Genomic DNA, 26,272 nt, shown 5'->3' with positions numbered 1-26,272 from the left:
ACAAAATCAGCATATGGTAGGGCATGGTGGGCGTGTTAGAGCAGGCGGTTGGTGTGCAGGGCATGGTTGTTGCAGTAGGTATGGATGTGATGATTTTAGGACAAAAAATGGTGATTACAGCTACCTCTCTTTGCTCGTTGCTATGGAACAGTAATGGATCAAAGAATTAAAGCACCATTTTTTGCTCGAACTGCTTAAATTCTCGAGCTTGAAGTTCTTCTCTTTATGAATTTTTCACTCTTCAGTTCAGACAAGTTATCCTCTCTCTTTGTTCATCCCCTTTCTTCGAATAATTTTTGTTTATTGATGACATTCTTTTTGGAGATAATTTAATGTTGAAAACGACACTGCTCATTCACATTGAAGAGATATAGCCAATTCATGTAAATTGTTTACTGAAGATGGCGTTGTTTCTTCTCGTTGAGGAAGTCGAGTCAATCTGGAGATAATTTGGTGTTGAAAATGACGTTGCTCATCCATGTTGAAGAGTTCTGGCTACTTTTAGATGGCGTTGTTCCTTCTTGTTAAGAAAGTTGAGTCAATCTGGAGATAATTTGGTGTTGAAGACGATACTACTCATCCATGTTGAAGAGTTATGGCTGCTTTCAGATGGCGTTGTTCCTTCTCATTGAGAAAGTTTGGTCAATCTGGATAATTTAAAGATAACATGGTTCCTTCGTGTTGAGGAAGTCTTATTGCCTGAGTATGAAAATGCTCCTTCGCATTAAGGAGATATGGTCGGTGGAAAACATTGTTTCTTCGCATTGATGACGTCTAAAAATATTTGGATAATTTGGAGACAACACGGTTCTTTCATGTTGAGGAAGTCTGATTGTCTGATGATGACACTGATCCTTCGCATTCAGGAGATCTGATTGGTAGATAACATTTTTTTCTTCTCATTGAGGATGTCTGGACATATTTGGATAATTTGGAGACAACATGGTTCCTTCGTGTTGAGAAAGTTTGATTTTCTGAGGATGACACTGCTCCTTCACGTTGAGGAGATCTGGTCAGTGGACGGCATTGTTCCTCATGTTGAGGACGTCTAGTCGTACTTTGATAGTTTAATTCGACATGGTTCCTTCTTGGTGAGAAAAACTAGTCGTTCTTGAAGGATTGTGAATCTGAGGACAATGTTGTTCCTTCTTGCTGAGGAAGTCTAATTATCTATAGATAATTTGACTTTGAAAACGAAATTTCTCCTTCATGTTGAGGAGAGCTAATCGTTGCTTGATGTCAAATCTAATGAGGACATTACTCCTTCTTGTTGAAGAGATCTATTCATAGTTGTCAACGATTGACTTGAAATGAAATCTTCTTCTTTAACATAGAATTATGAAACGAAGTCTTTGCTAACTTTGAATTCCCGTCAAATATTCGACATTTGAGTGAAAATAAATGAGTGAAAGGAAATTTTTTTTAAGAGAAGCTATCTTAGGTGAGATAAAATTTTGTTTCGAGGGAAACAATTTCAAAATTTTCATTTAAAGGGAAAACTATCTCAAGCGAGACAAAATTTATTTATAGGAAAACAATCTCAAGTGAATCAATTTTTTTTCAAGTGAAACAATTTAAAAATTTGTATTTCAAGGGAAAGTTGTCTCAAGCGAGAAGAAATTTATTTGTAAGAAAATAGTCTCAATTGAGATCAATTTTGTTTCAAGTGAAATATCTCAAACGAGACAAAACTTTGTTTCGAGAGAAACAATCTCAAAGGTGACAGTCAATCTGCTCATTCATGTTGAGGAGATCTAGTTGCCTTTATAAGATTTGTTTGTTCACTTCAGGATGTCAAATCTGTGAACGACGTTGTTTCTTCATGTTGAAGACATCTAGTCATCACCAAACTTTTCTTTACTAAAAGATCTATAAAAAATGATGCATTTATGAATGAATATCTTGGATGTTAATGTCAAGATGAAGTTTATTTCATAAATTTGATTTTTATTTTAATAAAATGACTTTTTGAATTTGTCCTCATGTGAGGAGAAAATGATATTGAGAAAGGAAAATTAGATGATGTCCTCGTGAGAGGATAAAAATGGTCTTTAAGAAGAATGAAATAAGGATTTCTAGGAAAAACATTCTTAAGAAATACTAGATTAGTTTTCTTAGATGAACAATCTTGATAAATATAAAATTAGTTTCTCAAAAGTAATTATAAAAGCATCCTTAATACAAGGGAAAAACCTTTTTTATTGCATGCGATGATGAATGTATGATGCAAAGGTGCAAATTCATGTGACGTATATGTTTATGTTTATGCATGTTTTCTTGATCTGTGATGGGAATGGTTGCATGAGCAGTCTTCATTCTATCACTGATTCGATTGTCTTCACTATTTCTTTACACCTATTTCTTTACACCAGCGTTCATCATTGCAATTCTTGACTCATGTCAATTTCTTATTGCCCCTGATAAATTTGACTTCCCCTGTCTGAACTTGTGTAGAAATTCAATAGAGCTTTTATCATTGCTTTGAAAAGAGAATCCATCATTTCAATCTTTAGAGACAGTGCTGCTACATTATGACGAAAAATCAATAGCCACTGTCTAGAGCTAGCCACTACCGTAATCGATGGGACATCCACGTCTCTAAAAAGCCCTATGATACATCCATGCCAAGGATAGTAGTTGGAGCCATAGAGGAAATCAAAATCAAAATTGAAGGTGTTTGCTCAATTGCTAACATCGAATTCAGCTCTCTAAGCTTTGCATTGATTTTTTAAAGCTATGTCTCCCATTTAGTGGAAAGAGAACTTCCCTGTTATCTACTTTTGATCTTGGCGCAGATAGAGCATGAACTCCCAATTGGGATTTAGAAACCCCTTATAAACTAAACATTGGCTCAACTTCGTAACTACTGGTACAAGAAGCATTCATCATTTTTTGTGGCTTGAACATTAATGCACGAAAAATCATCAATATGATACAACTTTATGTTGTGATGGTTGACAAAACAATCATATATAGTAAGCTCTATTGTCTCTTCTTCAACATTTTCAGTCTTCACACCTTTCTATCTTATTGAAAATAAATGTATTATTGATTCAATGATCTTGAATTCCTGGATGATATGGGCTTTAACAATGCCCCAACATTTATCATTTCTTGCTCCAGTACTGATTCTAAGCATGAGCTTCTGTGTTTGGGATATATGTGCCAATTTTCAAGCTCTATTCCAGAGAGATTACCTTGTTTGAAAATGTTTTTCTTCCTCTTTTATTTTCAAAGGTGAAAATGTTTGATGGATTTTTTTTGAAAAATGATGCCCTTTACTTTAGGTTAACAATTTAGAAAAATCATAAAAAAAAAAGATTTCATTAGATATCAAAGAATTAATTACTCTTATAATTCTTCAATAATTATAGTTATTTGACAAGTGTCAAGATTAATGTTATCTTTGAAGTAGGGTTAAGTCTGGAAAGGATAAGGTGTCAGGTTGTTTTCTTTGGTCAAGATCTGGCATTCTCGTTTCTTTGATGTTCACTGATCTGATGGAGTAGCTTCTATGCTCATCTACTGGAAGTGTTCTCCGGATCTCAGCTGTCATGAGAATATTCGGGTTGTGCGATGTCTTATCAAGGGATTTGTGAGATCACCTATTATACAACAACTGCACAATCTTCATATTCGAGCCACCTTTTCAGGTTTTCAACTCGGATCCTCTTTTAGTTTCAAGACGTTATCCAAACTTTTACGTCTTGAACCCTCCTTTGTCATTTTTTATCTCAATTATGCATCAAATATTTTAAAAAACCTTTTGTAAATAAAAGATTAATCCTGATGGGTTGGATGAAAACTGAATATAATCTCTTCTGTTTAGAAATCCATGTATGATTAGAAAGGATTTTTTAGGCACGTAATGTAGGATATTGTTCACGGTTATGAAAGAAATGTGTAAATAACTCAAATAAATGTTTAAGGGTTATCGAACCAATGATCAATTCGTTTTATTGTCTTCAATCTTGTCTTGCTCGATTTGAATATGCTCGTATGTTTCTTTTATTTTCTCTTGATGTTCCATGATCTTCTGGTGAATTGGATCTTTGAAACGACTGTACTTGATCAACCTTGTGGCTTAAGGCTTAATGAGTCGCTCATCTTGAAATACTTAATTTGTTATCTTTCTTCTTCTTCTTTTTCTTCTTCTTTTTTCTTTCTTGCCTTGATTTGATCTTCGAACACCTCGTATTTGTTCTTATTTGGATTGATGGTCTTCACTCCTGCAAGCATATTTCCTTCACCTTTGCCCCCAGTGTGGAGGGTGATCATTGGTTAGGGTTGAATCAGAAGAAAAATAATTTAGGCTCAAATGGGGACAACAAGGGATATATTTTCTCTTTTTGTGAAAAGATAAATGAAACAAAGTCGGTCATCATTTAATACACGAAAGTCCTTGCAGAAGAGGTATCCCTAGGGGATAGAATTTCAGGATTAATTTTATTCACATAAAAACAATATAATTAGTGCATGATAGAATATTTTCGAATTAATTTCCCTTTTTTTATTCCTGCTTCTAGCATGTATCAATTGTTTAGGCTCATCTTCAGGAAGTTGATTTGAGATTTCCCACATTGTTTCTTCTTGTAGGAAAGTTCACGTTCAAGTGAGCATCTTGTACTCAATGCCTTCAGGTTTTATTGGTAGAAAAATATCGGTTTTGCGTCTAATAAGATGATGGTGTGACTTTATTGGCTCAACGAAAGGTAGGGGTATGACTTTTTGTGTCTCAAAAAATATAAAGGTAATATTTCAAAGTCTCAAAGAGAGGTGATGTCAAAATTTGGTATTTTGGTAGTGACCATGAATTATCTCGAGTAAAGAATCGGGAGGTTTTATTTTTGGTTTTGGATGGTATAAGAAAGGTATAATCTTTCCATAAGAAAAAAGTCTATAATTCTTGAAGAACTAAAAAAATCTGTAATTCAATCAATATTTAAAGAAATACAAGATTAAAACTTGTTTCATTGTTCATAACCTTAGAAGGTAGCATAAGTTCAATCATCAAAAGATTTAAAAAATGTTTAAGCAAATATTAGAGATAGAATAAAAATGAGTTCAAACAAAACAATGCTCTTAATGCAAGTACAAGAAAGCTTTATGGTAGATGTAAAGACTTCTCGATCCACATTAGAATGCCCAATAATTCCTTGAACGTACATGCCCCTGAATCAATCAAATTCTAGACCTTGCACTTTAGTGCCTTACAGTTCTCAGTGGAATATCATGAACTTCTTATGTGATAACTACATATGGCATCAACATCATAGCCCTCATGATATGGGGGCTCTTTTGGCTTAGACTGAACTGGAGTCCTAAGATTCTTTTCAACCAGCGTTGGAAGTAATTCCTTATAGGTCATTGGAATTGGATCAAATTATCTATTTTCTCGGATAATCCTATAAGGCTTAGCCCTATCACAAGTTGAATAGGCTCTCACCGTACTGATTTCATATTTTTCCTTTGATTGTTCGAATCTTTCTTCTATTCTTAATGTGGTGTCACATGATTAGGAACACTGTCATTGAATCCTCCATGAATTAATTCCATGTTTTTAAGAATGATGCCTATGAAAACGGTTAAATAAATGCAGTGCAGAATGTAAATATACAAATGCAGATGCAAAAAGTGTTAATCCCAACAATGAATATTATAGAATAATTTTCATCAGAGATAAAAAGTCTTCACATCACAAGATAGTCTATTTACAGACATATTTCCGCTTATACGCTGGGTCTGAAATGGGTCGATGCTTCATCTCAGAACTTCATTCTTGAAAATTATGCCCCTCAAACGCTCTGTAACTTAACTCAGTTAATGCCACATGCGATGATGAAGTCACACGTCACTCCTTGGTGATTAGTGGTGGAACGATCATAGATAAGACTCTACTTCTAGATTACTTCTCGGATCAATGGATCATCTTTCCAATCTCGAATGTTGCATGATCTTCAAGCAAGTTTCCTTCTTGTACTCTATGAACTTCTTTTAGCCCTCAGTGTATGTCTGTGTACGCGAATGTTTGATTGAATATTTTTATCTCTCATTGTGAAAATTTTCACTTAAATATCCTCTTACGAATCAACACTTTCTCATTATGCCATGTCGATGAAATACAATGCAAAAAATGTGAAAATAACACAAAAAAATAGAAAAAATGAGTTAGTACAAGCAAGATAATCAATAAAATTAAAAGATGCTATTTAAAGATAAATATAACGCCTACCTAATCATGTTATCTACCCAAGCATGCTTTTATTAAATAACAATCCTATCTAGACATGCTTTCTACCCAAAATGATTTATTTCAAGAAATTAATCCTATCCGCATGGTATCTAATTCACAACTTTCATTCGAAAAGAAATCTATTCTATGAATTTAAAGTAAAATGTAAAGGCTTAGAGTCATTCCTCCTTCTTGTACATTTATTTCGGTTCCTACTAACGGACAGAGGTTCTGTATGGCTCTACCTAGGCTGACCACTTTATGGTTCACTATATGTATGGTTTTGGCTCTGACAGGGAAAGATACTCGAATTTTCCTTATTGTCGGTGCCTCATTGGGTTGCCAGGCCCTCAATCCTCACCCATTATAGGCTTAAACGAATCAAGTTCATTTCGAGGGGATTCACTTCCTTATACCCATACGAGGAATAAATCCCTACGAAGGTATAAGGCATATGTACCCCAGAGGTTATTTGCTAAGGCTCATAGGAAAAATAAATTCTTACTAGAGCAAAGCGTTCACCCCTACTTATTTGGGACGAAGCTTGGGTATAGAGCTTATGTCATGCAAATGCACGTGAGATGTGCGAGGAGGAACTTACAAACCTTTGACAAAAACAACAAGGTGATAATCATCTTCGAAAAGAGAAAATCAATGAAGTTGCAACCATGAATTCAAACATCAGTATAACTATTTACATAAAAATGAACAATAAATTAACCAGTGTTCAACGAAAAGGATCATAAACTAATTATGGACTCGAATCAACAATTTCCACCACCATGACAATGTATAAGTGATTACGGCATGTATCTCTAAAGAAACAGTCCCCAGCGGAATCACCGAGTTGTCGTAATGTTATTTTTGATGAACTAGTAATTTTTCGATGAAAACCCTAAATTACTACTTATTTGGGAAAAATACATTTTTTGTTTATTTTGATTAAATTGATTTGGAGTCATTGTTAACCTTTGGTTTAGGTAGGTCGAACACCTAAAAATGTCTTTTAAACAATTTTAAGAGAAAACATTTTTAATAAAAAAAAACTGGTATGTGATTATCAAAGATTCATTTTAGGTTCGGAAGTCGATTACACATGTGGAAGGGAAAGCACCCCCACCGCAAAAAAAATTGGTACCTAGTCGTTTATACGTTGTCGTAATAGTGGAAATTGAAATTCGAATAGAAAATTAAATTCTGATCCATTTATTGAACATTGAATAATTTATTTTGAATTAATTATTAGGGAACATTCCTTAATTGAGAAGAAATCATGGGATTTGACATCCTCCAATGGGAAGGTTATCACATCTATTTCTCATTTACACGACAAATATCCCCTCCTCAACATTGTCAAAAAGCAAAAATCGAATATAAATTAAATATCGGTAATTTCATGAAATAACATAACATACCATTTTAAACATGCATTGATATTATTTGAATTAAAATAAAAACGAATCAATTATCATTTTTATAAGAAAATAAACTCGATTTATTTCAATTTTGCTTTTTGTTCGAATATTGTATCGAATCGCACTGCTTCGATCAAGCAATGCTTTTCACGCCCATTCTACAATAGAGTGTTCTTGAAAGCATGCAAGTATAAAATCTAATAAAATGACGATATCAAATATTTAGATCATTCTATAAATTTTAATCGATGTTTACAACAATATTGAAATGTCTATATATATATATATATACACACACACTATATACGACATATTTGCATGTGATAATAAATCAATAAATAATAAAGGAAAAATTAAAACAAAGATAGGATAATACAAATACCAAAACAACAATTTCAAAGTATAAAACAGAAAATAAATCATAAATTATAACTACAACAAAAGCCAATTAAGCAACCAGTTAAACTTAAACAATGACTAGAATATAAACATGGAAAAATGAGAACCTAAAACAAAAATAGAATTAAATTACATGTGTCAGTAGCAAGGAAAAAATAATAATATAAAAATTACATACCCATATCAAAAGAAAATAAAACTTCATTAGTGATTAAAATAAAATAAATTAAAGATCAGTTGTTATATTCAAATAAATGGCATATCAAAATGTGACTGAATTAAAATAAAATAAAATAAAATACCTAAATCAAAGAAAACATCAATATAAAGTATCTAGTGACTAAAAGCAAGAACACGACCAAGTTTGGGGGATCTAAAGGTGATTTTCCCTCGAATAGATGATTAAAACACAAAAGGTGCTAAAAAATGAGGACTGACACGAGATAATACCTTAATTTAGTGACTAGGACTCTTAAGGCTACCTAAAGTCTGGGGACCTTTGGGTAATTATCCCATAACTAAGTGATTTAAACGCAAAAACATGTTAAAGGTCTAGGGACCTTAGCGTAATTTACCCAAAAACAAAGGCTTATATCTCTTCCCTATTTCAGCCGAAAAAACTTACCCTAAAAATCTTACCTTTAACTTATCTCTCTCCCTTCCTCTTCATGCACGCATCAGCCGAATCCCAAAGACCCAAGGTAAGCGGTGCTTCGGCCACAATATATTGGTGGTTATTCCACTCTAGTCGGCACCTTACAAGGCGCGGGAAGCTCATCCAATGCAACTCCCAAAGACCCAAGGTTCCTCCCCTTCCTTTCTTAGGCTGAGAAGGTCATATATCTATCACAACGCCGCCGTGACCTACCCCTAAAATTGACCCCCATCCACAGTTGCCAAAACAACCCAAACCGAACCAAAATCAGGCCAACAAAGTCTTCCTCGACAGCCCATCTACTCTCGATGAAGCATGGCAACCGTGAGATGAGTTCTAAATCCCTATCTTTTTATCTTTTCTTAGATTAAACATTACATACATGTAAAACAAAAAAATAAAGGCTAGATACCATTTAGTTTGGAACTTTTTTGGTTATGTTTTTTATTCCAAAAAATATTTTCATTGTTTTTTGTTTTTCTGGGTTATATACCCATTTCTGATTAGAAATAAAATAAAAAACTTTTATTGGAAGTTGAAGGTACCGTGATTTGAGGGAGATGGTGGCCTTGTTGTTGCTATCGTAGAGGCATGGGCAGTGGTGGTGTGTGACAGAGTCAACAGATGGCAGGGCATGGTGGGCGTGTTGGAGCAGGAGGTTGATGTGCAGGGCATGGTTGCTGCAGCAGGTATGGTTGTGGTGATTTTAGGACAAAAAATAGTGATTACAGTAATATATAATTTATTATTGTTCATTACTAATTTATATTCACTTTTAACACTTGCGTTAATTGTAGGATAAATTTTCTCTAGATGTCTTAGATGATTACTTGAAGCAAGCATTAGGAAAGAAATGAAGAGACCACAAGAGTTCCTTGAAAAAGAAATATTTTAAGAATAATCTCAGCCTATAACAAAAGTTGTAAAATGTCCCACCTGTAATGCTCAGGTATCAATGGGAAGATGCAGTCAAGTTTTAGAGTTCAAAGAAAGGAGACGTATGATGTGAACTTTAAAAAATAATATTATGTCACTATAATTTTTATTTTATAAGTCATGTAAATTTCAAATTGTAGGATCGAGAGCATATTGGTATTGCTAGTAGACAACAATAAAAGTTTACTCACATAGCTGGATCGAAGAGCTTTGCTCGTGTAGCTCATGAGGAAGTATTCTTTTTTTTTTAATTATGATTATTCACATTGTAATGAACATTTTTCTTATTATTTATTAATTTTGTGTAAGTACTAATTTATGTTCTTTATTGTATGAAGCCACGTCCGACAATCGATTTGGACGAATAAAGCTCTTCAAACTAACACATACGAAAAAGATGGCTCTTCCATTGCTCCGAAAGCTACAGAAATCATGGCATATTTATTGGACATAAAATTTAAATTATGTTATACTTATATAACTAGTATAACATATTTATTTTAAATAACATTTAAATTTATTCTAAATTTTTAATTGATTCTTAAAAAAAATTGAGTGATAAAAGGATATAGTATGAAGCGACGACCTCATCTCATGATTCCATTTATGTGGATTATATTGAAAATCAAGTTATTGCTGAAGTTTTTGGTCTCGAAAGATATAGTCGAGTTCGATGTCAGGATCATTCGTTACACCATCCAAATATTTTGGATCCAGTTCGTCTCGGTACATGTCATCACAGAGTCTATCTTCTCAATTAGAAGTTTTTCGATTAAAAAAACAGTTGACTAAAGTAGATGAAAATTTTGATCAAATGACCCAAGTTGAAGCGAGATAAGGGAGAGAAGCAAGAGAAGTAGAGAGAGAAGTAACATATCAGGCAAAATATGATGAACTTTAAAAACAACTAGAAATTATGAAGCAGATGATGCATCAATATCAGCCGTGAAATTTACCACCCTAGGTGATTTCTTAGGTTCATGCTACGTTTATTGTAGTTGTTAAAATATATTAAATTTTACTTGAATGTTGAACTACATTCCATTTCATTTAATGTTGAATTGTGTACTTGAATATTTGTAAACTTCGATTTATTTATTTTGTTAAATATTTTTTACTTAATTTGAGTCATATCAAAGTTGATATTGGAAATTTTTACTGCAAGATACATTAAATTTGGGCAATAAAGAGTACAAGTTAACATTTGTAAATCAGTCTCTAAAACGCTGATATATGTCGTAACCTTTTGCAACGTTTATATAAATGTCACTACATGTCATAACATATTGTGGCGTTTGTAAAAAAACGGCGTCAAATGTCTGAACTTATTGTGGCATGTCTAAAAAAACGCCGCTAAATGTCCGAACCTATTGCGGCGTTTTTTTATTTACAAACACCGCTAAAGTTTGTGACATTTCTTGCGGCGGTTTTTTATATGCCGGGAAGGTTTTTTACTTACGGAGCTTAAAAATACTGCTATAGGACTAAAAATACGCCGCTATAGCCCCATTCTACTGTAGTGAATCTTGCGTCCGTCATGCCTGTATGTGGTTTAGGCTGCAAAGTTGTTGATGTCCGAAGAGAGAGGAAGGTGTGAGTTTTGGGTCGTTCGATATTTTAACTGACGATGAAGTTAGATAAGGCTTGAAAGTCTTCTTGAACTGACCAACCTTTTCTCAACTTTATTACATTTCTGAGCTTATTGGAGGTTGTTGTATCGCACTGGAGCTGCGGTGAGTTGAAAGGCACACGATCTGAGTAGGATGGTTTAGGCTTTTTAAAATTAAAACTTTGACTTCAAGTACAAATTCTTCAATCATACAAGTTAAATGGACAATTTACATTACTGCGTAAAGGCTTTTTCTGGTTTTGATTTATCTTCAAAACTCCCCAACACTAAGTTTTTGAGTAATGATCAAATAGAATATGCTCTCTGTTTTCCGTATTATCTCAATATGCTTGAACTCCCTTATTTTGGATTGATTTTCCGTATAGCTTGGCTTCAAAATTGCGTTAATAATCAAGTCTCCAAATAAACAATCTCATTATGGTAGTAAATAAAGTAATCAAGTTGGTTAGGATACTTGCTCTCACCCGAAAGACCCGGGTTCAAGTCCGGGCAACATCAATCTAAAGGTTTTTTTTCTGCATTCATTTTTGTTAAACGAGTAATATTTTTGCTATTATCTGCTAATTCCGCACCTTCATGTACCAAAAACCTAATTCTTGGACAACAACGGAGCATCGTCTTTAGCAGACAAAGCTTAAACTACTACTTAGCTTGTTGGAGCGTAAAATAGCATCTCCCAAAAATAGTGTTGTCAAAGGAGAAGGAAAGACATGATAATAGAATATCAGTGTCCCAATTCCAGGGTTTGTGAATATTTTTATTTGACTGCATAGCGCTAAATACGGGTGAAATATCTACATGTCCTGTAGCTTTTAGACGACGACAATCAAATAAATAACTTCTCCTTGATTTGTCTAATTTGCTTTTCCATTTTTCCACTCATTATTATTTGTTTCATTTTAATGGAACCATAAAGCATGCATATCCAACTTGATTCTGTAGATACATTTTTAGTAATCTTTATTGGCTATTTAGCTTGGTTTACCTCCTGCTTAATCGCAAGTCATCTTTATTCCCAAAAAAGGTGAAATGTCCACAGCTCGATGGGGGCGACAACACTTTACTTTTACATTTCTTTGTTCTCCTTGCACTCTTACTCAACTTGTCTAATCTGATTTCGTTATTGCAATTTTGATACGGAAATGGGATGTGCTTTTTCCATTTACATTTGGTTTTTACTTCGTGGGCTCTATGGTCTCTAGAAACAGGAACAGTGTGCGACTCGGGTTTAATTTTGCAGCACCAAATAACACGATGGAGTGACCAATGGGGTGCCCTAAAGTTCAATGGAGAGAACAAAATGAGAGATCGAAGTTTTAAAAATGGTTCTCTGATATGGTGTTAAAAATTAGGTATAATCGTACGACTAACAAGGCCCGGGGAATGAATGCAACAGGAGGATTCTATAATGATTGCCACCCACTCATCCCATTACTGGGTTAGACATTGAAACTAGTCGAAGATGTTTATTGTTAACTCATGTATTAAGACACGTTTAAAAAAATGATACTTATTATCAAATGAAGTACAAAGGATTAAACCTTCACGGCAAGAGAGCTGGTCTGAAACATGATTCAGGACTCTTAAAATTTGTTAGCACATCAAAAAAGATTACAACTTCATTATGATGATATCAGCATTAGTTCCTGTACGCAGATAATTCAAATATACATCAACATAACAAAGAGAGTCAATGATCAATAGATTCGAAAGACATTGGGGCAGTTAAATGCACAGCATTTGGAGGTGTCGGTTGCCCCTGTTGTACAGACCACGGAGGGCGTCTGTTGTGTGCCTACACATGAAGTATCAACATAATGAATCTACTGATCTCAACTTCACATAAGAATGGTAGCACTAATAACACAATCTGATGTGAGCAAAATACGTCGACGAAAGCAAGCCGGCATGAAAATTGCAAGAAAGAAAAGAGAGAAAAATTCACATTACCCCGATTTCCTTCACACAAAGGCAAGAGGAGCATTTGACTGATGGAGCTCCAAAGGGGTACATCAACAACAATGCACAACTGCCACACTTAACCAGTCCAACCTGATGAGCTGAAAGAGAAGAGAAGGCTAATCAAATGTTGGAGACCACATTCTATTTTCTACTAATAGATCACAAAAGTGAAGACTGAACTGAAAACCAGACTGCATGCTGTTGTCCAAGTGAAAAGATCAAGCTTTTAAAAACTATGATTCATGGTAATACCAATAATTGGAGGCAGAACATGGAAAGTTATTTTCAAACCAATTATATGTACAGCTTCATTACAGCTCTAGGCAGAAAGCAATGATATGTTTGATGTTGAACATCAGAAAAGGAGAAAGGAACCTTTAAGTACAAAATTGACTGTTTCGCAACATGAACATTTAACTTGCTGGGTTCCTCGTGGATATGAAAGCAATTGACGACAAGAACCACAAACCATTTGAGCCATTTCTGCATTCAAAATATCAACAAAAAAATCAAATGAATGAAGAAAATACTATGAAAAACATAACTCTTGGTGAAGAATAGTCCGCCAAAGAGTTTACTTGTAACCAGGGGCGGATGCACTAAGCCACCATAGGGACCAGGTGCATTCATTATTTTTGAGAAAATGATTAAATTTAGTTTAATGCGTTAAGGAAAAATAGAAACCCATTATTTTCAAAAAGAAAATTAAAATTTTGGACTCACTCTTACATTTCTGGATCCACCACTGCTTGTAACCCTTTTGGTAGTGATATAATTGGAGAAAAAAACCCAATGCTAAGGCCAAATATGACATGAAACTAAGATACGGGATGCGATAAAAATCAGATGGAAAAAGGTTTCTAAGGAAAAATAAGATGATTAATAGAAGTAATCGATTCGAGGTGATGGAAATAATTATAATTAATCACAAATACACGAATATGGGAGACAAACCGGATGAATGCTGCGGTTGAGTTGGAGGAATAGCTTGCCATCCTGTCGGCGGTCCTTCTTCTTCTTGCTGTTGTTCTCTTTTAGTTTCTGTATTCTCCATCTGCTATTTCGCTGTGTGTTTCAATCCGCCGTCAACGTGTAGGTTTCAAGTAAAAAAATGCAAAATCCGATACGACCGCGTTTGTCTCGGACGCACACTGTAGTCCACTTGGAGATTTTGAGAATACTTATACTATATTATAGGCCTAATAACAATCTTCTCGGCTCATCAATTGTACCCGCACTCTGTTGGGCCTAGATTAGCTCATTTGAAGCTCCAAAAAGGACATTAGCGGCTTCCATATAACAATCCTTCCAATGTTAAAACTTTGAATTTGTGTCTGGACAAAGTAATTGCTATTTATGATATAAAAAAAGAAGGTAACTCAAGTTTCTTAATAAAGTAAACTTCGTGGTTGACATAGCAGCAGGCAGGCAGTAGTAACTACCAGCACCCGTTCCGACATTTAGCCGAAGATACCCCAGGGGAACATAAATAAAGTAGGTCAGCGCTAGCACAAGACTCGAAGGCCAAAAGCCCACCTGGACTGAATATTGGCAACCGCCGTGCATCTTTCACAATGGTAGTTGAACTGATTCAGCCATCATCAAATGCCCTCAAAAGCTTCTCACTACACTCAACCTTCAAATCTTTTTACATTAATAATTCAGGAGACAAAAAAAAAACAGAAACATTACCCAATAGTTTTGATTCGAGATCCCTCTCTTGTTGGTTTCATCACAAATATTGAAAAGTCTAGCTTTGGCAGGTTACCAAATCATTCTTTTTATCTTCGAACACATGTCGATAAGGAAATGAGTGTCATGCATCATATTATTCAAATCTGGAACCTGCATCTATCTTTCTATATATATAGTTTAAACCACACTATTATTCATTCTATACTATTCATTGGAGTCATTGAAAACGAGCCTTTATGGCCGAAACCAAGAGAATCATCACCATTTTCCTAAGGCTTCTAGCTTTGGGTGCAACTGTTTCTGCAACAGTTGCCATGGTTACTAGCCACGACTCTGCTGAGGTTTTGAACATAAAATTCATGGCAAAATACAACACCGCCCCTTCATTCAAGTAAGTATCCTTTACAATTAATGTTTTTCTTGAGGGGACAATCCCCATACACGTCTAGTTTCCTAAAGTATGTATATTTTTATCGGTTGACAAATTTTTGCATAGGTTTTACGTGATTCCAGAGGCAATTGCAAGCGGCTACGGCCTTGTAGCTCTCTTTTTATCTAGGAAGAGCTGGGTAGATGGCTTGATTGTGATCATGGACGTGCTTATAGCAATGCTATTAACATCGAGTATCTCAGCTGCTTTGGCAGTAGGAGAGATAGGGAAGAAAGGGAATGGTCATGCAGGTTGGCTTCCCATCTGCGACCAAGTTCCAAAATTTTGCGACCGTGTCACTGGCTCCCTTATAGCCGGTTTTGCCGCCGCAATAGTTTACTTGGTGCTCAACCTGTATTCTCTTCATGTTGTGCTGGCTCCCCTTTTCCCAGTGTAATCCTAAACCAGATATGTGCATGCTGCTATGGCGTCTCTGCGTTGCACCCTTTTTTGTTTGGTTTTGTTTCTTTTTAATTAGTCTCCTCTAGTTTTTTCTGTAAAATGAATGTGCTGCGCTAAACATTAGATCCCAAGTCCCAACCCAATTCTAAAATTTACCCGGGAAATTTATGGGTTTATGCCTTTGTGAGCCTATATTGGGACGGGACTGCCTATATTTATTGCACCATAATTTTGTTTTACCATCTATATACAAATATTTAAAATCTCATATCAATTTTTAATGAATTTTAGACCAATATAGCTAGAGGTGTTAATTCGGTTAATTCGGTGGTCGAACCGACCGAACTATCATTTTCGAATTAACCAAACTTTTTTTTTCTTTAACCGTTAACCGAACCGAATTTTTTTTGAAAATATTAACCGAACCGAATAAATTTCGGTTAACTCGGTTAATTTTCGAATTAATCGAAAATTTTTAAAATTTTCTAATTGATATAAAAATTAAATATTTTATAATTCAAAAAAACAGTTTATAATTAATTTAAATAATATATAATTATAAAATAAAAATTTTATATAAATTTTTTAATTAATTAATATTGATTTAGGTTTAAAAGTTATTAGATCTTAAATTATTAATTAGTTATAAAAATTTGAAGTATAGTTATATCATTTATTAAATTGTTTGGTATTATTAAAGTGTAATCCTTTTTTTTGTCATTCTCTCGCATTTGCCAAATGTCATGGACTATAAAATCACATTTTTTTCAGAAAGATGAATACAGGAATGATCACATGATACCCATTGCATTAGCATGACTAATTGACAATTTTTAAACGGCTTTCATCATTTTCTAAGCCTCGCAATGCTTTCTTGTACCAATCCAACTCTATTACAAAAAGGTAATAAAATTACAATTTCATATTTTACATATTAACACTGATTTTTATATAACATTTAAATCACCTATAATCTTTTATTTGAAATTTCTAAATCAAAGAAAATTACACTAAAATATATTTAAACCTATGTTTTTTTAGAATGACTAACCGAACTAAAATAAATAATTAAAACAATAAATCTATATAATTTATATTTTTACAATTTTTAGAAGCCGTTAATTTTATTAAAAATAAAAAATATCCAAATTATAATGAAGGTTTACAACCATGATCGTAAACTAAACACGTAATAAATATATTTTTCTAAACACGTGAAAACTATTTACTTTATAAGAAAAATGTTAAAAAATCTAACCAAATAAACTCAAATAAAAAGTAGATACAAATAGATCTAATATCTGTAAACGAACTACAAAACGGGATGAAGATGTTGAAAGGCGACCGGTAAATCACAAATCAGAATTGAATGACGTGAAAATACTATCCACTAACACAAATCTCGTATCCAGATCTAATCCAAGGGTCAAAAGCAAGGAAGATCAATATGGTAATAGATAAAATGTCATTTTGATCAATCGTAATGATGTCAAATCAAACTCTTAAAAAAGAATATATGAAAATAACGATTAAACAACCGAAAACGTTTCATAAAGACATAGAAAAGCTTGTCCTAAAGGCAGAACAAATCATGCCATAAAGACATAATTTTTAAAAGAAAAAAATAAAGATACACTATAATAAAACAAACGAAAACAAAGAATACCAAAGGTCGATGATTAGCACTAAGATTGACAACCGTTCAGAAAGATGAAAAAAAAGATTAGCAACGGTAAAAGGGAAAAAAAAGAAACCCTAATATTCACAATTAAACAAATATTTTATATTGTTATTCTTTATGCAATCTAATATAATATATGCCATTTTGTACTCTTATTTATAAAGTTTAACAATTCAATTACCAAGAAATATTAATGAAATAAAATATTAAATGCTTTAATAAAAATATGATATTTAAATTCTAATATTACTTTGCAGACATAAAATATTAAATAAATTTTCAGAAGTTAAAGAGCAAACAAATATAAAATTGGGTGAGGATGCAAGTGAGCAGATATAAAGACAAGTCCACAACAGATAGCATGTGCGGAATTATGAAACTGTTGTGACAAGCCATGCAAAATGTGAAAGAAAATGACAAAAAAACAAGTGGCCACAGCAGAGATTCTCTCTTCTCTACTTCCTCAATAGCCAAATATTATAATCTGAGTTAAAAGGGCACACAGACACAGTAGGGGATGGTGCTAGGGTTGTTCATTCGGTGGCCGATCGAATCGAATTACTATTAGTCGAATTAATTGAATTTTTTTTCTTTAACCGTTAATCGAACCGATATTTTTTTCAAAAATATTAACCGAACCGAATAAATTTCGGTTAATTCGATTAATTTTTGAATTAATCGACAATTTTTAAAATTTTCTAATTTATATAAAAATTAAATATTTTTTAATTCAAAAAAACAGTTTCTAATTAATTTAAATAATATATAATTATAAAATAAAAATTTTATATAATTTTTTTAATTAATTAATATTGATTTAGGTATAAAAATTATTGGATCTTAAATTATTAATTGAGTTTTAAATGGTCTTGGATGAGCTCATATGTTATATATAATATTTTTTAATTCAAAAAAACAGTTTACAATTAATTTAAATAATATATAATTATAAAATAAAAATTTTATATAAATTTTTTAATTAATTAATATTGATTTAGTTTTAAAAGCTAATGGATCTTAAATTATTAATTGAGTTTTAAATGGTTTGGACTGAGTTCATATGTTATATATAATATATTTAATATTTAAAATTTAATTTCGATTAATTAACCGATTTCGATCCGAATTAACTTAACTAATTCGATTTCATCGGTTAATAGAATTAATTCGAAAATTTGAGCACCAATAGATGGTGCTCTCATTCGCATATCAAATTAAATAAATTAAAGAAACAACATCTCAACGGTTGCCTTCTGCTTCCAACAAGCTCCGTTACAACATTGCCAACCCTAAAGGTCCCACCTTCAAACCATTATTATATGAAACCCGTACTTGTTCAATAGAACCATGTATTAAATAAATTTATTTGGCATTGATGTATCACACAATTAAACGCTTAGGTCATCCAGACGGGATGGGTATAGTTCTTAAGGAAGTGATTGGCATCAATATTCTTCCTTTTTCCATCTAGAAAGACTCTAGTGATCAGGTGAATCCAGAGCCGGTTTTAATCAAACTCCTTATCATTAACTATTGATGTGTTGTTAATACTAGAAAATTCCCTTTTTCAATCAATAGATACGTGGTTCTGTCGCCGTGACCTCACTCGCCGCCATGGCATGTGGGCTAAAAAGCAAATGTTACTAGAGGGAGTCTCATCTCTTGCTTTCGTGTGCAACCCAAAGATCCTTTGTGAGTTATAACCCAACACCAAAAAATAACAACTTTTAATTTCTGTTTTTTTTTTGTTTCACTTCTTTACTCATAGCTTCTCTCTGTCATACTCTTCTCAGGAAACAGGAGTAAAGCTTCAGTCGTTCGGAGTTTGCATGAACGATGAAATGGAAAAGGTTGCTTTCGTGTGCAATCCAAAGATCCTTTGTGAGTTATAACCCAACACCAAAAAATAACAACTTTTAATTTCTGTTTTTTTTTTGTTTCACTTCTTTACTCGTAGCTTCTCTCTGTCTTGCTCTTCTCAGGAAACAGGAGTAAAGCTTCAGTCGTTCGGAGTTTGCATGAACGATGAAATGGAAAAGGGGAAGCTTTGAAGTGGAGTAAGGAAAAGGGAAGTGAATTATGAGTGCTTTACGGAAACGTCCCGTACCCACGCCCGGTCGTGGTGGAGACCCACGCTCGCAGCCTCCGCCGCCGCCTATGCAAGAAGTCTACAACATAATCCCAGTCCACGATCTTCGAGATGACCATCCGTCGCTTCGATACCCGGAAGTACGCGCCGTCGCGGCGGCCCTTTTACGTCCTATTCTAAACCTCCCGAAACCACCGTTCGTAACGTTGGCGCCAAACATGGACCTGATGGGCTGGTTAGGCGTCTCTTTCGGCTTTCAAAATGACAACGTTCGGAACCAAAGGGAAAACCTCGTCCTTCACTTAGCCAATTGCCAAATGCGCCTACAGCCGCCTCCAGCGAACCCCGACGAACTCGACCGCGGCGTCCTCCAAAGTTTCCGCAAGAAGTTACTAAATAACTACACTTCATGGTGCTCTTTCCTTCGCGTCAAATCCCACGTCCACCTCCCCACGCGCCGGGGAAACAACTACGACCCAACCCGGGAGCTCCTCTACGTTTCTCTGTATCTCCTAATCTGGGGAGAAGCAGCTAATCTCCGCTTCTGTCCAGAACTCCTTTGTTACATTTACCATCACATGGCAATGGAATTAACCAAATTTTTGGATCAACACATCGATGAATTTACCGGGAGGCCGTTTGTGCCATCAATTTCAGGTGATTGTGCATTCTTGAAATGCGTCGTTATGCCATTTTACCAAACGATTAAAACAGAAGTAGAGAGCAGTAGGAACGGAACCGCGCCGCATTCGGCCTGGAGAAATTACGATGATATAAACGAGTATTTCTGGAGTAGAAGGTGTTTTAAGACTTTGAAATGGCCGATTGATTTTGGGTGTAATTTCTTTGATACTGTACCCAAGTTTGAAAGAGTTGGGAAAACTGGGTTTGTCGAGCAACGATCGTTTTGGAATGTGTTTAGGAGTTTTGATCGGCAATGGATTCTGTTAATTCTATTTTTACAAGCTTCCATAATTGTTGCTTGGTCAAGGAAGAAGTATCCCTGGGAAGCTTTGGGGGAAAGGGATATTCAGGTGGAGCTGTTAACGGTTTTCATTACCTGGGCTGGTCTTCGGTTTTGGCAATCTGTTCTTGATGCCGGGACTCAGTATAGTTTGGTTTCCAAGCAGACGGTGTGGCTTGGAATACGGATGGTGTTGAAGAGTATGGTTGCTTTGACTTGGATTGTTGTGTTCGCTGTTTTTTATGCCAGGATTTGGAGTCAGAAGAATGGTGACAGGGGGTGGTCTTCGGCAGCAAACCAAAGGATTGTTACATTTCTCCAGGTCGTCTTCGTGTATGTTATTCCGGAGTTGTTGTCATTTTTGTTTTTTGTGATTCCTTGGGTTAGGAATTGGATTGAAGGTTTGGATTGGATGATTATCTCTTGGTTGACTTGGTGGTTTCATACACGGATTTTTGTTGGTCGTGGACTGAGGGAAGGTTTAGTTGATAATATCAGATATAGTTTGTTTTGGATTGTGGTATTATTATGGAAGTTCTTATTCAGTTATTTTCTTCAGATAAAACCCCTGGTTGCTCCAACAAAGGCTCTTTTGAATCTTTCACATGTAAGTTATAACTGGCATGAGTTTTTTGGAAGCAGTAATAGAATTGCTGTTGTGTTGCTGTGGATGCCTGTTGTTCTCATCTATTTCATAGATTTGCAAATTTGGTATTCAGTTTTTTCGTCCTTTGTCGGTGCGACAAATGGGTTGTTTTCCCATTTGGGTGAAATCAGGAATATGGAGCAACTTAGGCTTAGGTTTCAGTTCTTTGCAAGTGCAATTGATTTTAATCTCATGCCAGAAGATCAGCTGCTGACTCCCAAGGCAACTCTGGTGAGGAAACTTAGGGAAGCAATTCATCGACTGCGGCTTAGATATGGACTTGGTCAGCCGTACAAGAAGCTTGAATCAAGCCAAGTGGAGGCAAGAAGGTTTGCTATGATATGGAATGAAATAATTACTACTTTGAGGTAGGAAGATCTCATCAGTGATAGAGAAGTTGAGCTCATGGAACTGCCCCCTAATTGTTGGAATATTAGGGTAATTCGATGGCCGTGTTTTCTCCTATGCAATGAGTTGCTTCTTGCTCTCAGTCAGGCAAACGAGCTGGCAGATGCACCTGACACGTGGCTTTGGTTGAAGATACTCGAGAATGAGTATGGGCGGTGTTCTGTTATTGAAGCTTATGACAGCATCAAGCACGTGCTTCTTACAATCATTAAATATGGCACAGAAGAGTATTCCATAGTTTCAAAATTGTTTGAAGAGATAGACTTCTGTGTGCAGAATGGGAAGTTAACTGCCACATTCAAGATGACTGTGCTACAGAAAATTCATGCCAAGCTAGTATTACTTGTTGATCTTCTAGTGAAACAGAAAAATGATCCGAGTCGGGCAGTAAATCTATTGCAAGCCCTCTATGAACTTTGCGTTCGAGAATTTCCTAAGACGAAGAAGTCCATTTATATGTTGATGGAGGAAGGTTTGGCACCTAAAAATATGGCAGCAGATGAAGGGCTGCTTTTTGAGAATGCTATCAACATTCCTGGTGCTGAGGATGTTGATTTCTATAAGCAGCTGAGGCGTTTGCATACAATTCTTACTTCTAAGGATTCAATGCATAATGTTCCTGTGAATCTGGAGGCTAGGAGGCGCATCGCTTTCTTTAATAACTCTATCTTTATGAACATGCCCCGTGCCCCTAATGTTGAGAAAATGATGTCTTTTAGTGTTCTAACTCCATACTATGATGAAGATGTGTTGTATAAGAAGGGGATGCTTCAAGATGAAAACGAAGATGGCATTTCTACATTGTTTTATCTCCAAAAGATCTATGAGGATGAGTGGAGAAATTTTATGGAACGGATGCGCAAAGAGGGGATGGATGATGATGATGATATTTGGAGGGAAAAGCTTAGGGATCTTCGCCTTTGGGCATCATACAGAGGGCAGACATTATCCCGCACAGTTAGGGGAATGATGTACTACTACAGGGCTCTTCAGATGCTTTGCTATCTTGATTCTGCATCTGAGATGGACATACGAATGGCCACACAAGAAATTGCTTCTCATCATTCGTTAAACCGAAACCGTGGAGCTATTGATGGTGCTAAGCCGCCAACTGCAAAAAACCTTAACCGAGCTGTTAGTGGTGTAAGCCTGTTGCTCAAGGGACACGAGTATGGATTTGCTTTGATGAAATTTACCTATGTAGTCACCTGCCAAGTTTATGGACGGCAAAAGGCAAAGGGAGAGAGCCATGCTGAGGAAATTCTATTTCTGATGAAAAACAATGAAGCTCTTCGAGTTGCATACGTAGACGAGGTTGAGTTAGGGAGAGACGAGGTTGAGTATTACTCTGTTCTGGTCAAGTATGACCAAAAGTTGCAGAGGGAGGTAGAGATCTATCGCATTAGATTGCCTGGGCCCTTGAAACTTGGTGAAGGAAAACCAGAAAACCAGAATCATGCCATAATTTTCACTCGAGGTGATGCTGTTCAGACCATTGACATGAATCAAGACAATTATTTTGAGGAAACACTGAAGATGCGAAATTTGTTGGAGGAGTTCAAGACCAATCATGGTATTAGGAAGCCAACCGTTCTTGGAGTTCGTGAGAATGTCTTCACAGGTTCAGTTTCGTCCCTCGCGTGGTTTATGTCTGCTCAGGAAACAAGTTTTGTGACCCTTGGGCAGCGTGTTCTGGCCAACCCTTTGAAGGTGAGAATGCACTACGGTCACCCAGATGTGTTTGATCGATTTTGGTTCTTGACTAGGGGTGGAATTAGCAAGGCTTCTAGGGTGATTAATATCAGCGAGGACATATTTGCAGGCTTTAACTGCACTCTGAGAGGTGGCAATGTTACTCACCATGAATATATACAGGTGGGTAAAGGGAGGGATGTGGGTTTGAATCAGATATCTATGTTTGAGGCCAAGGTTGCCAGTGGCAACGGTGAGCAGGTATTGAGCAGAGATGTCTACCGATTGGGTCATAGGTTGGACTTCTTTCGGATGCTTTCCTTTTACTACTCCTCTGTTGGACACTATTTCAACACGATGATGGTGGTATTGAGTGTTTACACGTTTTTGTGGGGCCGCCTCTATCTCTCGCTCAGTGGCGTTGAGCGTTACGCCAAGAATCAAAGTGTCAGCAATGAGGCTCTTGGAACAATCTTGAATCAGCAGTTCATAATACAGCTTGGTCTGTTCACTGCCCTTCCGATGGTTGTTGAGAACACTCTTGAACATGGGTTTCTTCCAGCAGTTTGGGACTCCTTGAAAATGCAATTGCAGCTGGCTTCATTTTTTTTCACCTTCTCCATGGGAACACGGACCCATTTCTTTGGCCGGACTATCCTTCATGGGGGTGCCAAATACAGAGCCACTGGACGTGGTTTTGTGGTTGAGCATAAGTCCTTTGCAGAAAATTATCGACTTTATGCCCGAAGCCATTTTGTGAAGGCAATTGAACTTGGTGTTATCTTAGCTGTGTATGCTTCGTATAGCCCCCTCGCTAAGGATTCATTTGTTTACATAGCTATGACCATTTCAAGTTGGTTCCTTGTGGTGTCATGGATAATGTCCCCTTTTGTGTTCAACCCATCTGGCTTTGACTGGCTGAAGACAGTGTATGATTTTGATGATTTTATGAATTGGATGTGGTGTAAAGGTGGCGCACTTGCAGAAGCCAATAAGAGCTGGGAGATATGGTGGTATGAGGAACAAGACCATTTGAGAACAACAGGCCTTTGGGGAAAGCTACTAGAGATAATTTTGGACCTTCGTTTCTTCTTCTTCCAGTATGGTATCGTGTATCAGTTGGGCATCGCGAATCATAGCACCAATGTTGGTGTGTACCTGTTATCTTGGATATACATGATTGTGACTGTTGGGATCTATGTGGTTATAGCATATTCTCAAGACAAATATGCCGCAAAACAGCACATCTACTATCGGGTAGTTCAGCTTGTAATCGTTATACTTGTGATACTTGTGATTGTTTTATTGGTTGAGTTCACTTCATTTAAGTTCATTGATCTTGTGACAAGTCTTATGGCATTCATTCCTACGGGATGGGGTATGATATCCATTGCCCAAGTGCTTAGACCTTTTTTGCAATCCACTGTGGTGTGGGAGACTGTAGTTTCCTTGGCACGGCTGTACGATCTGTTGTTTGGAGTGATTGTCATAGCTCCTGTAGCATTGGTGTCGTGGTTGCCCGGATTCCAGGCAATGCAGACAAGAATCTTATTCAATGAGGCGTTTAGCAGAGGTCTTCAGATTTCTTGCCTTATTTCCGGAAAAAAGTCAACTGAATGATGTTGAGGTAGCTTTCTTTAATCATACATGGGTTTAAGCATTTGCATAATTTGTTCAACAATATTCTTTCTGGCTGTGCATGTATAGTTGGCGTTTGTTTTGGATGGCATATTTCGTTTTGTATTCATGGCTGTTCCAACATAAGTCGGATTTGGTGAAGTTTTTTAGCAACTTGTGCGTGCTATGTTTGACAAACATTTTTGTTCTGTTTTAGTTTATTCTAATATTCGACTGCAAGTTTGGTACTTTTAACAATATTACATTATATCACCATGCCAACTGATTTTCTTTTCTAGTCCTGTGTTTCGGTTTTCACAAGCCATAACTGTAAACTTATATTCTGATCCAGTCTGCAACATGCTTCATATTATTGTTCAAGTCTTAAAAGCATTGACAGTTTGAACTTGCAAAACCCGAACTTGTTCTTATGCATATCTATATTTCAATGCCGTCTTTTACAAGCTACATTGTAGGGTTCTCGAACCAGACAGCTACGAGCTTCTCATTTTCCACTTTGGAGTAACCATGTAAATCATTAGACATAGTCTGTAAATTGATGGATAAATGTCTTGCTTTTCTCGCTTTTGTATTGTGGTGTAACGAAAAATACAAGGTTAAGGAATCAGGGTCATTTCTTCAGTTGGAAAGGAGTCGAGGGGTCTTTCCTTTGTTGGTCTTTTCTTTATAGAGAAACAAAATGGGGGTGTGATTAAAATGTTGATATAACTTTTTGTTATCTGATTATAATATCTCCTTTTGTGATTCAGAGTTGTAGTACAAATTTCAAATGATGAAAACTCTTGGCATTATTTGAGAAAAAAAGCAGAGCCTGAAGCTTGAAAGCTGAATTGAATGCAAAAGTAAAGAATTTGGACAAACAATGCAATGATAGTGTCTGCTTCGATATCAAATGAAGGATAGTGATTATATCCTTGCAGCTGAGGACAACAATGCCATAATCTGATCTCGCTTTCCTTGTTGACCTTATTCATCTGTTATTCAGGGTAAAAGAAATGTAGTTTCAAATCTATCAAGTCTAGTTTTATCTCCTATTAATAGTTTGAATGAGTTCATAAAGATTACTCTACTCGAGTTTCACATTTAACATGCAAAATCAAGGTTTCCCCATTACAATTAAAAGGAGGTAATTGCATAATTTTTTTGATATCATGGTCTCGATAAAATTCAAGGAGTAAAATCTGTCTGGCAATTATTGAACTTCCATTAAAACAGTAGGCATTGCAACAATGGCAAAAAGCTCCACGGGGAGATGCCTGAACCAATCAAAGTCAGCAGCTTTGTTACAAGAACATGAGAGAAACGTAAATTCAGGCGACAAAGAAATATATTAATATCATCGATCAGTGGCTGCATTGAACGCCCAATGTGCATTTCAGTTTCCTTCAAGCTATTTAT

At 35.6% G+C, this 26,272-nt stretch overlaps 3 protein-coding genes and 1 non-coding gene across 4 annotated transcripts; 3 read left to right on the top strand and 1 right to left on the bottom strand.

Moving 5' to 3' along the window:
• Positions 1–12,874: 12,874 nt before the first annotated feature.
• Positions 12,875–14,358, bottom strand: LOC120209884 (protein LOL2-like). The gene is made up of 4 exons (XM_039208768.1): positions 14,184–14,358; positions 13,605–13,712; positions 13,218–13,327; positions 12,875–13,062 (listed from the first exon to the last, which is right to left on the bottom strand). Exons 1-4 carry the CDS (start codon positions 14,281–14,283, stop codon positions 12,958–12,960), a joined length of 423 nt encoding a protein of 140 aa, XP_039064699.1. The 5' UTR covers positions 14,284–14,358; the 3' UTR covers positions 12,875–12,957.
• Positions 14,359–15,121: 763 nt separating this feature from the next.
• LOC120209883 (CASP-like protein 1C1) lies at positions 15,122–15,834 on the top strand. Its single transcript, XM_039208767.1, has 2 exons — positions 15,122–15,315; positions 15,421–15,834. Exons 1-2 carry the CDS (start codon positions 15,161–15,163, stop codon positions 15,749–15,751), a joined length of 486 nt encoding a protein of 161 aa, XP_039064698.1. The 5' UTR covers positions 15,122–15,160; the 3' UTR covers positions 15,752–15,834.
• Positions 15,835–19,448: 3,614 nt separating this feature from the next.
• Positions 19,449–25,931, top strand: LOC120209881 (callose synthase 11-like). The gene is given in 2 exon segments (XM_039208766.1): positions 19,449–24,863; positions 25,624–25,931. A coding segment is annotated over 1 exon segment (5,340 nt). The 5' UTR covers positions 19,449–19,516; the 3' UTR covers positions 24,857–24,863; positions 25,624–25,931.
• Positions 22,500–22,582, top strand: LOC120209906. The gene has a single exon (XR_005524453.1). It is a non-coding gene; the product is annotated as a small nucleolar RNA J33 (small nucleolar RNA).
• Positions 25,932–26,272: the final 341 nt, after the last annotated feature.

This window comes from Hibiscus syriacus, unplaced genomic scaffold (genome assembly GCF_006381635.1).
Source record: "Hibiscus syriacus cultivar Baekdansim isolate YM2019G1 unplaced genomic scaffold, ASM638163v2 tig00020682_pilon, whole genome shotgun sequence".
NCBI classification, from domain to species: Eukaryota; Viridiplantae; Streptophyta; class Magnoliopsida; order Malvales; family Malvaceae; genus Hibiscus; species Hibiscus syriacus.
The sequence above is the reverse complement of the archived record's forward strand: the minus strand, read 5'-3'. Positions and strand labels throughout refer to the sequence as shown.